Source organism: Pempheris klunzingeri, chromosome 11, assembly GCF_042242105.1.
Source record: "Pempheris klunzingeri isolate RE-2024b chromosome 11, fPemKlu1.hap1, whole genome shotgun sequence".
Lineage (NCBI taxonomy): Eukaryota > Metazoa > Chordata > Actinopteri > Acropomatiformes > Pempheridae > Pempheris > Pempheris klunzingeri.
The window spans coordinates 3,138,298-3,155,395 of NC_092022.1; the positions used below are offsets into that span (position 1 = coordinate 3,138,298).

Here is a 17,098-nt window from a genome sequence, read left to right on the forward strand (position 1 = left end):
TTCTTACATGCTGTAACGTGTTCTGTAGACGTAGTCTCATAGCAAATATCCACACTTTATGGATATGAGGCTTTGAAAAGGGAGTCTGGGTATCAAGGTCCAAACACATTGTGACTGCCACGCAGTTTGACTTTTCTGTCACTGGAGCTGTCAGCTGTGGAAACAATGGATGTCTCTCAATACACTTCAAACGCTCAAATGGTTCCATTTTCCTGGTTGTACTCACTGAATGAAACCAATGCCGATGGAGAGCAAAAAGAGTTCAAATCACATGAGTGTGCTGGTGCCTTTACGGAAAAGAAGAATGTAGAAAGTTGAAATAAACTGCTTTTCATCAGGAAATTAAGTTTCGCTTCAGATCACAGCCTGCAAATTGCACTGTTATTTACTCAGTACAAGAAATTGGGAATGTGTTGAAAACGTGGTGATATGATATTGACATTACTTTATTTGATTATGTGCTGCACTGTCTGGGTTGTAATTCTAATATTGCAGTATACACACATAGTGTACAATATGTAGTCATATTTACAGTTATAAATCCATAGCATATGTTACATTCACAATTTTAAAATATATACATTATTGTAATTTTTATCATTATCTGACATTGTCGAGAGGCTTCATGTATTATTCAGGTATTATTCTACAAATCCGTCTCTGGAGGGTCTTGGTTGTAAAGTGTGAGTCAAGAGTTATGAAAACCCATCTGTACACAGGAAACAGAGAATGTATACATATTGTTGTCACGTACCGAAAGTTTAATCAAAATGTGTTTGACTGTTGGCTTCATGCAAACATCACTTCTGTCTACGACTGTCTTTCCTTCCTTTTCCTTCTCTCATCTTTCCCCGTATCCCCTCCCTCCCCATTCTCCTCCTTCCTCTCTTTTAACTTCATCTTGTGCTTCAGGAAAGTATAATGAAGTGGCAGCCAAGCTTGGCCCTTTTGTGCCCCGGCTGTCACAAAGTTACTCCTCATTTTTCTTCTCACACTCCCAATCTGTTCCCCCCTTTCCTGTTCTCTCAATCTACTCTATAGACATCCACTCTTTTTTTTTTTTTGTTCAATTTCTTTCTCTTTTGTGACGGTTCAGTGAATTGTTCTTTCACCAAAGTCTTCCAATTTAATGTGAGTGTAAATGGAAAAGAAACAAAAGAAAAGGAAAAAATAACCATGACAAGCTTTATGCAATAGACTTTTTCACGGCCTCTACGTAGGAGAAGCACATGTATTAATAATAACATTAACAAAAGTCTGTTTTTATTCCCATTTGCACATTGAAAAACGGACTTTTTAGATGTTACTGAGGTGGTAAAGCTGATGCATGAATAGAAATAAATTGCCTGTCAAAGTGCAATCTTGAATAAATCCTGATGTCCATGAAGCGTTTGACTTTAAATTGCATCAGATGACATCAGATCTGTGTGTAGTGATGAGGACTCTGTAACCTTCCTCAAATTAATACATCAAACAACCAGAAATGCCACATTTCTATCACATGTTTCTCATTGTGTTCATTTGTTTGAGGTTTGACCGATGCTCCTTTAATTTCATGTACAAAGGACTCAACAGGAGAAGTAAGAACACAGATAGGTTGGAGATTAAAAATATTATTGTGAAATAACAGGAGACGAACTACATTCAGAAGGCACCCGAAGTCAGAGGGAAATCTTCTGTCTCACTGAAGACGCACATTAAACATCTTTCATAGCCGCTCCAGCAAACACAGGACCTCGTATGAGAAACGTCGTAGGTTGGCATGAGAGCTGGTGAGATGATCATGAGACAGCGTGTCTGCATTAAAACTACCTGATGTTCACAGCAACAACATGCGGCAAACATGATTTCTTAAGGACACACAGACGTCAGATACGGTTCAGTGCTGAACACAAAAAGTGATAACTGATTATTTTTTTCCATCATCAGCCACCAAAAAGGGGAAGCACCACTAACAGTTTCTGTATGTGCAAAACTCCTAATATTCACGGTAACAGCGGTGGATGGAAACATGCATTAATTCACGTTTTCAGAACTCTTTTAAACAAACTTTGCACGAATTGCGTATTAACAGTCCCCTGACACTGCCCTGAAAAATCAGCCAGCTTTAATTTCATTATGCACATCTGTGCTTGTTCTGCTGTGACATGTCCAAATGTCTCCTGTTAAAAAGATCTGTTCCACTGATTGAGAGTAGGTGGCTGTTCTGCACCAAGCAGTCCGGGCACAGGAAGGAGCTGGTATGACCAGTGCCCAACTTTAGCTAATGTAAGCAAACCTTGGACACAAATGACTGTGAAACTGACATTACTGACTTTAGGACTCCTCTTAACTTTAATTGCCACTTCGTAGATATTTAGCAAAATGTTGCTTTGAAATGATAAAAACATTATTGCATATGTATCCTATTTCAAACTACATTCAGTGCACTTTCTGCATCAGCTTTTGGTTTGATATGCTCCAGTGGTGGACAGGAAGGTGAAATATTTTGCACCTTTGTTATTACCACATCTGAGGTGCCCTTGAGAAAGGTACTTAATTTCCAAGCACTCCAGTTGAGATCCTCAGTGGCCACAATGTAACAGGCAGCTGCCAGAATTTGTATTCAGAGAAATTAACCTGATAAAAAGTGAGTCACTTTATGAAATAACTTTTGCCTACGGGCAGCTGTGGTAGAGTTTTTTATTAAAATGGTAGCAAATATGCGATGTGTTTTAGGTGTGTTGTGTCTGAAATGTGTTTAAAATCCACAGGATTTAGGTGCCTGAGTTGAACTGGTGTGATTTTGGGGGGGGGGGGTGTTTGAGTCAAATGTAACAAAAGATAGGAAATGAATGGCTGAATCATATAGATATCACTGTGTCCGAAAGGCATTTTCAGAAAAGACATTAAAAGTAAGTGCAGGACTGCCAAACAATCTGCATGCTGGGCTGTCTCCTATCACAGTGACAGCGTATGGTCATGAATGACTCTGCTTGGCAGTTGTATTATTTATGTCATGCTAATTATCCTCCTTCTCAATCTTGTGTCTCACTTTCTCTTCTTTCGCTCTCAGTGGGATTCCAGGGAAGAAGTGTGGAGTCATTATCTTTGCTGCAGAAGAGCTCAGTAACTGCAGGGTCAGTGCATACGCACAAACTCCGAAACGCACACAAGTTGATGCAATATTTTCACATTGTCTGCATTTCTTATTTGCCCCGATACTGTTGTTGTGATGGCTAGCAGTGTTCTCACAAACACACCCACACACAGCCACAGAAAATATACAGTGATGGGCCAGTGTTTCCAAAAAAACGTCATGTTTAACCTGTAAATGACTTCATAGGGATCCCCACCCTACATTTTTTCAGCGTTTAGCACTAATGAACACTCGATGTTGTGACCAGACCTCTTCATATTTCTCGAAATGTGCTTATAATTAACTGTCAAGATGGTTTCCAGCTATGAACTAAGTGATTTTTCTCCCCGGATTTACCATTCCCCTGCCACGATAATATATTAATCTCAACCACTCAGTCAGATACTAACAGCATTTTTCCTGTGTAAGTGTGTGTGTGTGTGTAAGTGTGTGTGTGAGACAGCTCCAGAGACCATTATGTGAACAGGCTTATCTTGGTTGTGTTTACCATCGTTACTCGGGGAGGTTTTGCTCCTGACAAGTACCAAATGTTCCTCAGAAATTTTGATAAGTGTGTTGGGTTTATGTGTGTATATGTGTGTCTAGGTTGGCAACCCCTATCTGTCAATAACAAGCTTAGGTTTCCCATGATGCCTTCCTACTGGAGGCAATGACTAAAAGGCCTCATTAAGGGTAATTTATCTATCTATCCATCCATCCATCCTGTCTTGTCCCTAGCATCTCAACACAGGAGGAGGACTAACATAGATTCTCATTAACTGCTGCAACCGTTCATTCATATGTATAAAGCCATTCCCTTAGCCTCTCTGACTTTATTACAGGCAGCCCATAATAAAATCAGTTTCTCCCACTTATAAAGTCTGTAATTTAAATGAAACGCTAGATTGCAATCACCGTAATCTTTGCTTGCATCGGTTAAGCCGTTGCCACTGCTGGTGTTTGCAGCACTATTATGCATGAGCTTTTACACTGCCAATTACTTTGCCTTCAGAGAGAGGTTCAGCTCCAAGATGCGCCATTGTCCCACAAAAACCTGCGCCTTCGAGTTTCCGGGGGAGATAACAAGTCGCCGATTTCGAAATCAAAATTGCGCATGATGATTAATTTGGTGTTCAACTAAAAGTTGCTTGTCTTCCCTCTCAGGATATCGCCACCATGCAGTTGTGCGCCAACAAGCTGGACAAGAAAGACTTTTTCGGCAAGTCGGACCCCTTCTTGGTTTTCTATCGGAGTAATGAGGATGGAACGTGAGTCTGAGAATTCAGGGTGGATTCAAACGTTCACCCTTGTCTTTAACCTTTTACCACCTGCTGGACTGCTGATAGGGATGTAAACAGATAGTGATAAACAATTGAGGTTTGAGCAGATAATGCATTATATTCCACAGGTGTGCCACCTTTCTCTTCATTCAGGCCTCCACCTATTGTACACAACCTCTGGTTTGAAGAGAAGAAAAATATGATCCCAACATATAATTTTGTATTGTTACACCCTGTTCTGTTTCCACTATTCATTTACAGTCACTTAGCTTTTTAATAATCACTTAGTTTAGACTTTCATCTTTTAAAAGTGGAGCTCAAATACAAAATCATCAACTACTCTATCAAACACTGAAAGAAATTGCAGAAAGCTGCTGCTAGAGTCTTGACCAAGATCTTTATATTTAATCTCAATGAATGAAATAAGTTAAATTGTTATGTAATAAATATTTTTGTTTATTTTTTGGCAGCTAATGTTATAATGGAGCATACATGTGTATCAATATATCAATATATATATCAATCTGTGGTATAAAAATGAATACAGATATGAATACAGAAGTACAGTGATAGAGAACATTACACTCTGGGACTATGAAAAAGCATAAACATGAAAATGTTATATATGTATGAATAGATTACACACTTGACTTTTAGGCCATTGAAGTCATTTTCTAAAAGAACAGCCTGATGAAAAAATAATCCCAGTGCTTAGATAAGAACATGTTACCTCATCTTCAAAGCAGTCTAACCTAATCTCATTTATATTTGAAAACTTTGTTGTTTGTGCATCATTTTATCGTCAGATTTCACTCACATGAGCATGTTTAGTTGTCGGGGTTGCTAGTCATTAACAGCTGATTCTGAAACATACGACACCAGCCCTTGAGGCATATCTCAGCCGTTAGTACATTAGTACATCATTATACTGCCTCACCTCAGAGGGATGTTTGTAGCCAATCTGCAGTTCTCTCATGTCCCCCAGATGCACTTAAGCAAATATAAAAAACACAACATATTTTGTAGGGTTGCAGAGGAAGCTGCAGATAAGTGTTTTGGAATGTGCTCACCCTTTAGTGGCCTCATGTTTGTTATTTTGCTGGCAGGTTCACCATCTGCCATAAGACAGAGGTGATCAAGAACACACTGAACCCGGTGTGGCAGCCATTCACCATCCCCGTTAGAGCTCTCTGCAATGGCGACTATGACAGGTCAGAAAACATTTTGCACGACTCTATAATGTCTTCAAACGGAGAGTGAATAGAATATAGACATGTATGAAAACAGAGTAGATGTCAATTGGCCAACTGATTTTCTTTGCCATTTACATGAGCTACAAAAATGAATGTGTCCTGGGACAGAACATGTCGTTTTCTATGTGTAAATGAAAAAGGGGAACACTTGAGGTGCAGGCAGAGCCGTAGGTGGACAACATCACCTGTTGCTGGGGCGGTCAGAATAATGCCAGCAGTCGGTCATGGTGTCACAGGGACCAGCACTGGTGTTATTGAGACCGACCCAGAAGTCATGCAGCACCCTGTCACGCTTTCAGACTCAGGTTGGACTGTGCTGAGCGCCTGTCATAGCCACTTGCCGCCAGATACACACTGCATACAGAATATATATACATATATACATACAGTATGCATACGGAGCTACTGTCCCTTTAGTTATCCTTTTCTCTTTTACTGTTTTATAGGTTTTTGTGGCTTTCCATCCCTCTAAAACTGTATCTGAATATTGATTATAAAAATACAAATACCGCATATATTTTTCCCCTCTTTCTTTCAAAAGCTACTGTAGCCTACTCTTTAGCAAACATTACATAAATTAGCAACTTACAACTTCCTCCAACATGTGCTGAACAGCACCTCTGCTTGTGTCTGTATTCTTTGTACAATGCCTTCTAAAGCATTTCATTCACATCCTTCAAAAAATAACTTGTGGAGAACCTTGTGGGTCTGAACAATAAAGCACCACAGCATGCTTTTATTAATTTTTTCTCTCCTACATGTTGAATTGATGATACTCAGTGGCTGGAAAGTCTGAGCATAGACAGGCCTTGTATTTCAGAGTTCACTTAACGATCTGTACCTGCTGCGTCAATAATCCTCTTCAGTGTGACTCTATTGAATCAGTGAATGTGTAATTGCTCTGTTCCCAATGTGATGGGTTGAAAGAGACTTTTTCATTAAATCTAACTTCAGGTTGTCATCTAATTGGCAGCAGATGATCTGGCAAGGAGCAGATCTTTAAAAACAAGATATTTTTTTTGTCCATTTCAGGACTGTGAAAGTAGATGTCTACGACTGGGATCGAGATGGAAGGTAAAATCATCTTTGGATAACCACTCACTATAGCCCTGTGATTCACATTGATGTCTCTCTAATGTCAGACAAAAATGAAACACCTTGTGCACATTCTGTGGGTGAAAATTTGAAGAGAACTTATTATGCAGCCTGGAGAGGGGTCAGGTAGAAACCGGGAGATTGACAGAAACAAAGATTGAGAAAGAGAGGTAGATAGAGACAAAGGCACGACCATTTATCTCAGATTATAAGTTTTGTGTTCATGCCTGTCTGTCTGTGCGGATGTTGTTTGTCTACAGCCATGACTTCATTGGCGAGTTCACCACCAGCTACAGAGAGCTGTCTCGGGGGCAGAACCAGTTCAACGTCTATGAGGTGAGACGTGACGTGGGGGTGTTTGTTTCTCACCACTTTTGTCTTATCAAGACCTTGTAACTCCACTCAAGGTGATTTTGAGGTACAACTTTTTCTACAGTGTATTAATGAAATATAGGTGATAAAATAGGTGATAAAAGTGGGGGCTGTCAAAGTGAAAAAAGGTTGAACATTTGAAGATGTCATTCTTCTCTCTTCCACCAAACTTATGCAACCTTGAGAGGAGAGGATGGTTTCACAAACAAACAAACACAGATGGATAAATAAACACATGAATGGAAACTCCATCCGTCATTCTTCAAACTCAAACATTAATTTAAATCTCCACTTTTTGTGAAAGGAATATAAATTAGAGTGTACAACTATTGTGCATATGTTTCCATTTTTTTCAAAAGGGGATACAAAACTATTTCTGGACAAATCAGTCAGTATACACCCGACAACCCATCACCTGCGGCCCCTACAGAAAACATGTTAGCGAGGCAACAAGCTTCCACTTTCACCCACTTGTCCTTGCCTGCCAACACTAGCACTGATTCACACTGGGCTTTACTTTTCATTCATGCAATTGGCACCTCCCACACACTTATGTTTGCCCTGAAATCAGAGAGGAGGGGGGTCAAGGTGAAGCTAAGCAACGGCATCTGGGTCACTTCCTGTGTGGCTGGTGAAATAACTTGCATTTTCTACATTAGAAGCACTGTTGCAAACTCCCAAGATGCCTGTGGTTTGTGTCATTTACAGTTACAAATTGATCAAACCAAGAGTTAAGAGTTAACAAGAGTTGTTGCTCATAAGTGGGGAAAAAAGACAGTAATTGACTAAAGAAATGTCACCAAAAAAGGCTTTGGAGGAGCGGAATCAATAATGCTCGTTTGTGCAGTGGCCACTTCATTCAATTCAGTTGTAAATTTCACTGTAGTGGGACAAATAAAAGGAATGTCTTATCTTATCTTTGTATGTTATAATTTTCTGTTTTACTTGTACTCTTCTCTCATCAATATCACTTAAACTGGCACAGTACAGTCAATCAATCAATCAATCAATCTTTATTTATATAGCGCCAATTCACAACAGCGTTATCTCAAGACGCTTTACATGAAGAGCAGGTCTAGACCAAACTCTTTAATTAGAGAGAGACCCAACGATTCATGAAATTAAAATTAAGGATTCAAGAATTCCCACATGAGCAGCATCAGATGTTATATTATATTGAGCAACAGTGGAGGAAGAACTCCCCTTTAACAGGAAGAAACCTCGAACAGACCCAGGCTCAATGTGGGCGGCTTCTGTAGGGGTTCGCGTTGGGTGGAGGTTGGACAGAGAGAGAGAGAGAGAGAGAGAGAGAGAGAGAGAACACAAACAGCAACCAACATACTAACAATGACTATAGCACTAACAATAGGAGTGTGATTAAAAGTTTAGAAGTATGATATTATTGAAAAACATGACGAGTGGCCGACGATCCGCAGCAGTGATTCATGAAGCAGAGAACCACATCAGCAGGACCAGGACCAGGATCCACAGGAACCTGAGAGATGAGAAAGCACAGAAACGCTCCGGGGAAGATAGCAAGTTAGAGGCAGACATTTGGCTGACATGAGACATAATGATGGAGAGGAAGAGGAGGATAGAGAATAGAGGAGCTCAGTGCACCATAGGAGTCCCCCGGCAGTCTGAGCCTATAGCAGCATAACTAGGGGCTGGTCTAAGGCCTGATCCAGCCCTTAACTATATGCCTTTTCAAAAAGGAAGGTTTTTAGTCTACTCTTAAATGTAGAGAGGGTGTCTGCCCCCCCGAACCCAAACTGGAAGGAGGTTCCACAGGAGAGGAGCCTGATAGCTGAAGGCTCTGCCTCCTGAACTACTTTTGGAGACTTTGGGAACAGGCTATCCTTCATCTCGTAAACTCTGCCATTCACTTCCTGCCCTTCCTCGGGGTGCTGCACATCATCAGAATCACGTGACTGCAAACAATGTATTGAAGTGGTTATACAAACTCTTTATTGTTATCACAGCAGAAAAACCAAAAAAAAAAAGAAACCCAGCAAATTTCCTCTAATTACAGTTTAAATAATAAACGTATTCTTCTCTCCAAGCACACTGATTCATATTACTTCTGCAGCATAATGAATTAAGAAATCATAGATCTCTAAAAATCATTTACCAGTCAGATTTGTTGTGATGATGGATGGATAGATGAATGAACAGTTGAATCCCTTCACCTCTCAGAGTCTCCACTCTACCCTCTATATAAACACAATCAAACATAATATCGGTTTCGATTTGTGGGCTGTTGCTATTATGGGGAATCTACTGAATTATTCATGTTCATTAATAGGCATCATCCCAGGGTATGAAGTGGTTTTACAAGTACCCTCTAAATCATTAACTTACCCCCCCCCCCCATCACTGCCAGGTTCTAAACCCAAAGAAGAAAGGCAAAAAGAAGAAATACATCAATTCTGGAACTGTGAGTACACAGTTATCTGTTTTAGTGTTTTATGTTATGGTATACGTTTAGGAAAGTATCATTACCTCTTGCATCTGCTTTTCTCTCTCTGGCTCCTTTGTGTGCTGACCACCTGCTTGTCTATTTCCTTCCTGTCTACCTGGCCCTGGTCCCTTTTCCACCCTCCTCTTCTGTTTATCACTCTGCATGTGTTTCACTTTGTGTGTTGGTGTTTCTGTATATATGTGTGTGTGTGTGTGTGTGTTCGGCAGGTAACTCTGCTGTCCTTCAAAGTGGAGTCCGAGTATACCTTTGTGGATTTCATCCGAGGAGGGTGAGTGGAATAATAATTAGCCCGCTCTCACAGTGAGTGTCAATAGCCATTTTGGTTGTGTGTGTGTGTGTGTGTGTGTGTGTGCGCGCATGTCTGTCTTCTGTGTATGTGTGTGTGGAGTTGGATTGAAGATACTAGATTGAATTTTCCAAAAAAGGTATTTTGTGAGCATCATACAGAATTTATATGAGCTCTGAAGGGGAAAGTTTAGTGGGAACGTTTGCTTTCCTAAATCTCATTTGTAAATATGTAATTTATTCAGTTCATTCAGTTTTAATTGCTGGTTCTATTTATTTTACCTAATTAGTCCTCCAAGATGGTGGAGAGAATATATATCCCGCCATGTTAATTAGCCAGTGAACCAGTGAAATTCATAATATTGCAGTTCATTGTGTTGGTGTGTATGTGTGTTGGAGATACAGTATGATGAAGTGTGTGATGCTTCTCTTTGATTGTCTTTGCAACAGAACACAACTGAACTTCACAGTGGCTATAGATTTCACAGCATCCAATGGTAAGTCACTAATTGGTCTATTGTAGATACAAGCCTTTGTCTTGGATGTATTTTAATTTATTATGGCGTGCATGTATGCAATGCTTCACTGCGCCCGTGCCATTGCATCACATCTGTTACATCAGATGTGATCTCTCAACCATTTCAAACGTAGCGCAAACATGAAACAAGAACCTCACAGCTTGCAGAATGGCCTAATGAACTTTGAGTTATGGATCAGTTCTTTTCTATAGTCTAAAGAAATCGCTCGACATTGTGGGACATTTTCGCGTAATGCTCATTCATCATTCAAAGCGAGTGTCTCTGCTTTAGAAATGTTTGTGTATTTTGAGCTTTTGGGAGTACAAGAATAGCTCTTTTCCCCTGCTTCCAGTCTTAATGCTAAGCTAAACTAATTGCTTGCGTGCTGTAGCTTCATATTCATTGAACAGATATGAGGCTGGTATCAATGTACTCATACTTAGCTCTTGGCAAGAAGGAGAATAAATGTCCTTTTTCTTTTACCAAAATGTATGATTTAATTTGTAGTGTTCATGTGTGGTTGCCCAAACAGTGCAGATGTAAAGTGGTGAGGAACTGAATCTGGGCTTAATCTGATTGAATTGTTTGGTGTTTTACATAAACAAATAATGCATGTAACAACAATCGCCACGTTAGAAAAACGTACCTAAAAACCTTTATTAGGTGTTGATCACTTTAATTGTATGTCTCAATCTAGCAAGCCCACTGTCCTTGTGTGGTCAGTATCCATTTGTCTACTTTCATAGTGTAGTAGTCTTTTTTTTCACCATGGTACACCACATGGTAACTGATTGGGCCCTCTTGTGTTTTTGGTTTTTCCAGAGACCTAGCAAACTAGCAGTTACACAGATGATAGTACATTATACACTCACTGGACACTTCATTTGGTAGCAACATGTTCTTTTGCATACCTCGGTTGTACCGAATGGTTATTTGTCAGCCATTCAGCTCTAATTCCCTTTTGTAATTCACAAGGCATTTTCACCTAAGGAACTGTCACTCCATGGATATTTTCTTTTTTGGACCATTGCCCATTAACCCTAGAGATGATTGCAGGTGAAAATCCCAGTAAATCTGCAGTTTCTGAAATACTTAAACTAGAAGAAACAACCACATTACATTCAAAGTCATTTAAATAACTTTTCCTTCCTCCTTCCTTTGAACTTCAGGAGATCGTCTTGACCATGACTTCATGCCTAAATGCCTAAATACATTAAGTTGCTGCGATGAGATAAGTGCACCAACAGTACGACAGGTGTACCTAATGAAGTGGCCACTATATATGCTGCAGTGATCTGAAAGTTAAAGCAAAATCACTTCTAAAATGGTTAAGTAGTAATTGGTTGTCAGTTAAGGTTATATACTGATAATGTGACTGAGATTTCTATCCACAAGATATGTTACTGATACAACGCACTGAAAAAAGCTTGAAAAAAAGTCTATTTAATGAAAACAGTATTGCACATGAGGTGTTGGTGAATGTGTAAATCATTTGTTTTTAACAAAATACTTGACTGACCAAGTATTTCAGCCAATCGGGAAATTATGAGCTGGCAGTCTGTGTACATTGTCACACAGGTCAGTTATTATATTGAACATTGTTTTCAGTGTTGGAGTGTAAAGGATCTCTAATTATATCACTTGCTGTAGTTTTAAAACTGTAGTTTCTCTGTCTGGAATTATTAAAAAGACACAACTTGAGTTTTATATTTTCAATTATTACAGGCAGGAAAGCATGTACCGTATTTACCGGACTATAAGCCACTACTTTTTTCCCACGCTTTGAACCCTGCGGCTTATACAACGATGCGGCTAATCTATAGATTTTTCTTCGCTAACGTTTCAGTGACGGTTTTAGTGCACAGGAGGAGGATGAATAAAAACATTAATGACTTTTCTGTTTTGTTCGATCAGCCGTTTTACTGCCGTGTTACAGGCACCGTTTGGAAACAATTAAGGTAAATAAACATTTACAAAATCTTTCTGTGTAAATATCTCATTTCACAACGTATATATCTGCAGCTCATAGTCTGGTGCGGCTAATATATGTAAAAATATTTTTTTCTTTTAAAATTTAGTGGGTGCGGCTTATATTCCGATGCGCTCTATAGTCTGGTAAATACGGTACTTTTAAAAGATCTTGTTCCTTTTCCCCCTCTGTAATATAACGTGTCCTTTTTCATGGCAGTTACAGTCACACTCGTGATGGTGGGAACACAGCGACCGTGATTAGAGTAGATTGTTTACATTTATTTTCACATGGTGGAAAGTGCAGTTGAGTGTGCAAAGTGCACAGGGTGTGGTGGATGTGTTTGGTGTAATGGCCAGAGGCTCAGGGTACACCTGCAGCACAGTTGGAAGCTAGATGGGATTAGGGGGAATACATAATCAGTAGGTGTGTGAGGAGCAGGCATCTATTGTGGCTAATCAAATCATCCCCCTCCTTTCATTTCCTTTAAAGCAGCAAACTCGTTTCATAATGGAGGAGAGAGAGTCCAGACCTGCTTATCCCAAGAGGAGTCAGAGCTAGCATGTAGTCAGATTTGGCTTTGTTTACGTGCATGCTTAAGATATTGAAGCACTTGTGGAAGACATTCACAGGATTGCATAACTCCCCCATAATAACCGTGTTTTCAGGGTTATTATGGGCTCTTCAATTTCAATTGATAACCTTTTATTTCCTTTCCTGCAGGCACCAAATTTGACTGTTAAAGCCACAATTCTAATTGAAGCTCATCACACATCACATCATAACATCTGTATTGCAATTAAAAATGCAAATGCTACTTTTGGGAAACCTATTTGAAAGGGTAAAGCATGAATCATCTCCTGTGTTCCACTTGTGACGTACTGCGCTTTGTACAGGTGAAAACCACACACGAGAAGGGTTATTATCATTCACAGCACTATGTTGTGTGTTTGTCCTCCCCCAAGGTAACCCCTCCCAGCCCACCTCCCTCCACTATATGAGTCCCTACCAGATGAATGCGTATGCCATGGCCCTGAAAGCAGTGGGTGAGATTATCCAGGACTATGACAGTGACAAGCTCTTTCCAGCCTATGGTTTCGGAGCCAAGCTCCCACCCGATGGAAAAATCTCCCACGCCTTTCCACTGGTACGACACACACACACACACACACATACAAACGCATGAATCACACATTCATTCAAGACGCGCACACACAGTTCACTCGGAGCAGGGTGTGGTTTGGACCCTGGAGTTGTTGCTGCGACAACAGCTGGTCGCACAAGTTGAGAAGCTGGCTCATCTGCCTGCCAGCAGGAATCTCCCAGCATCCCCTCCACTTCCTCCTTGCATCCTCCTGAGGGATCAGGGCAGCCAGTCAGAAACCGCTTGATACTAAGCCGAAGTGAAGCCAGCTCTCTCCTTGTGTTACCAAAATTGTTCTATTTGGGTCAAATAAAAGCACCTTTTACAATGCTTCAAGCTTGATTTAAAGAATTACTGAAATGTAATAAAAAAAAAAGAGATTAATTTAGTCTTAAAGTTCAGATTTTTCAATTCTAAGCTTCCATGAACTTGCTAATTTACAAACTGTACTTGCATGGACTTGCATGGACAAAGTGACCAGTACTGCCCTATTGTGGAAGTGCACGCTCACAGAAATGTACCCAGACAAATGTATTAGATATTCCTCCTATTAAGATAAGTTTAATTATCTTTAATTGGAGGAAGAACAACAATATGCCAACAGTTACAGTATGTGCTCAGCATGGTCTGATGTTCCTTGCTTATTGCACTGTCCTGTTAATTATTATGTTTGCTTCATTAATGCGGTGCATGCTGTCTGTTGCAGAGTGGTGACAATGAGAATCCAAACTGCGTGGGCATCGAGGGGGTTCTGGAGGCTTATTTCCAGAGCCTGAGGACGGTGCAGCTGTATGGACCCACCAACTTTGCGCCTGTTATCAATAAAGTGGCAAAGTAAGTTTTAAAAGTGTGTGTGTGCATGTTAGTTTTTATTTTCTTCCAATCAAACCCCGGGTAGTATTTCTACATCATTTTCATGTTATTGGCCTCGATCACAGCTCATTGGCGACATGATTCATGCGAAGCTTTTTCACCTGATTACAGATTTTGTTTTATTTATGAAACGTTAACAGCGGGGGGCAAGTCAACATGTGCAGGATTTAGGCAGTTACAGCATGCAGTCAGCTAGTAATCAGTTTTTTTTTTTATGCCCCAAATTGTGGCATCAGAAATTGAGATTTTAGTGTGGGCACATGTGGGGCTTTCACACAGTATTTTCTTCACAATTTGTCGACCATAAACTTCCTTTGAAATAGGACATGTTGTCTTTCAAAGCAAAAGTTGGGATTAAATCACTTTACCTGTAAATAGATTGCATGTTTTTCTGCTATATTTGTTTCTAAATTGTGAAACAACATTACTTTTGTTGTTCAGCTGTTCTATGATAATATTTTGAGCGATTACCCCAAAATATTTGTACATTTTGTAGGCACTTGTGACATTTTTCTTATATTTTAGGATCCTGGCAGCATAATACTTGATAAAATGATATATCGACTTATAGTTGAGTTTCTTCAATATGCACGTATGTTGAAATAACATATAATATTAGAGAAACAGTTCAATTCTTTCTTCTTTAAAGTGTGTTTTGAACATGGCCTTATAATGAAACTGATGAAGGCAGCATTTCCAGATGAAGTTTGCCTTGTAAATTATTCCAGGCCCTAAGTGCATTGTAACAAAATGCAGTTTTGCTAAATCCAGAACTCTCGGGACACTAAGGATGATCCATCTTCAGCATCAGCTGATAGCAGTTTGGGGAAAAAAGGGACAACATTTTACAAAAGTAGACATGGAGCTTCCTATGAATAATAAATATAGTTCTAAAGACGAAAAGGTAGATTTAAATCTTCCTTTTAAATCTGTTCCATCGAGTTAAACATATATTACATTACATTACATTTGTAGTCAAAAGCTTACACAGGTAGAAATATGGATTAAACATGATTTTTTTCTGGCTGCAAAGGGAAAGCATTTCTTACAAATGTATTAAATAACTAATGAGGACGCACATTATCAGTATGGAAAGTTGATTTGTCATTAATTTGTCATGTTCTAAGATATCTAACACATGTTTAAAGATGAATGTATGTATGTTGTTGTACAGAATGGCCATGAACTGTTAGAATGAGCTTAATAACTGTATTATCTGCATACAAATGAATCTACACTGGCTGGATGTTCCTTCCTTTATTGTTTAGAAAAGTGGAAAACAGAACAGGTGCCAATATAGAGCCTTGTGGCACAGGTTTTTGTGATCTCTAGGAGCCTGGAATAACAATTATCAACACTAACACTCCTGCTCTGTCTGCTGCTGTCTTTGCACTGTGTGCGCTACAGTGCTTACTGACCTCAGATGGTGAATTCAGATCACTGTGGTCAAAAAGAGATGATTAAAAAAGGTTAGTAGGTAATTTAATAATTCTTTGTTGTGGAAAAAAATGGTTGTGGGACATTTTATAATTATCAGTTCACAGGTTTTTATCCCACACTGTGTTTGACACCACAGTGTCAAGCAGCAAGAGGCATAGAGATCACCCTCTGAGAAAGAAAACACAGAAGAGGACAGAGGTGCTAACACACACACAACCTAACACCAGGCTAAAATCATACCGTGCATACACACACAGTATACACACACACAGAAACATAGACTCACAGATCAAAGTCGTGTTCAGCCAGGTGGAACAGCTAAGTCACTGGTATTAGATTCTGTCTCCTTGCAATAAATACACAAACAGCAGCTGAAGGGGACACACACACACACACACACACGTTGAAGAAAACTCATCCAAACTCATCTGGCATCACACTAAGCCATGGCTGATATTTGGCAATGTGGATATATGTGTTTGTTTTTCTCACCGGACCCGCGTTAGAAGAGCGGTGGAAAAACAAGAAGCTGGGTCACATGTTTTTCTTCATGCCTTGTGTTTTTCAGAGCCTGCTATTTTTGAAGGGTCTCTCTGTTGCTCAAGGTTGTTGAGTTTTTAGTAAACAACTCAGTGGTCTGGCATGGAAACAGCGTCCTAGAACAAAGGGGGTTGCCATGGTGTGTGGAAGAGGATCAAATTCAGTTTGATTGAGTTCTTGTTGCATTTAAACCCACAGATCCTAAAGTTAAATGTTACAGATATATAATTGCTTTTATGTGGTCAAAAATAAAATGCAGTCAGACAGTAGCTCAAACAGAGAGGAGTCATTCTCTATTTGCTTCTATTGTGCAGTAGCTGAAGAGGAGCGTCACCATGCCAGTTAGCTTAGCACGACTGTGTGTGTAAGCAATACACTTTGCTCAGCCTTCACTCGTCGTTCCTTCGCTCAGTACAGACACTGTTGGCCGATTAGTGGCTTGTGATGCTGTCCACAGATGCAGCCGGAGGAGAGCGATATGGCTGAAATCTTGCATCACATTATATGTAATTTTCTAAAGCAGGTAGCTCAAATCAAGCAATGTGATTGGTAGCCATGATATCATTATAATACATCACAGATGCCTATTTTCTTCACAGGATTGTGTATAAGCTGTGGGCTAGCGTGCACTGTGTTTTTCAGTTGGCAGTTGAACTAGTAAATCTGCTGAAGACCAGCCAACTCATGTGTGTTTATTGTTTATTCACATTTATGCTTTCAGCTGAATAA

At 39.7% G+C, this 17,098-nt stretch overlaps 1 protein-coding gene across 1 annotated transcript in view; it reads left to right on the plus strand.

The window, feature by feature from the left end:
* LOC139209457 (copine-9-like) overlaps positions 1-17,098 on the plus strand; it is a 66,386-nt gene that overhangs the window by 36,956 nt on the left and 12,332 nt on the right. The window contains exons 7-16 of the mRNA XM_070839178.1: positions 3,056-3,119; positions 4,283-4,386; positions 5,505-5,609; positions 6,684-6,725; positions 7,007-7,082; positions 9,502-9,555; positions 9,807-9,868; positions 10,336-10,382; positions 13,338-13,519; positions 14,223-14,350. Coding sequence (XP_070695279.1) covers positions 3,056-3,119; positions 4,283-4,386; positions 5,505-5,609; positions 6,684-6,725; positions 7,007-7,082; positions 9,502-9,555; positions 9,807-9,868; positions 10,336-10,382; positions 13,338-13,519; positions 14,223-14,350 — 864 coding nt within the window. The remainder of the gene's footprint in view (positions 1-3,055; positions 3,120-4,282; positions 4,387-5,504; positions 5,610-6,683; positions 6,726-7,006; positions 7,083-9,501; positions 9,556-9,806; positions 9,869-10,335; positions 10,383-13,337; positions 13,520-14,222; positions 14,351-17,098) is intronic.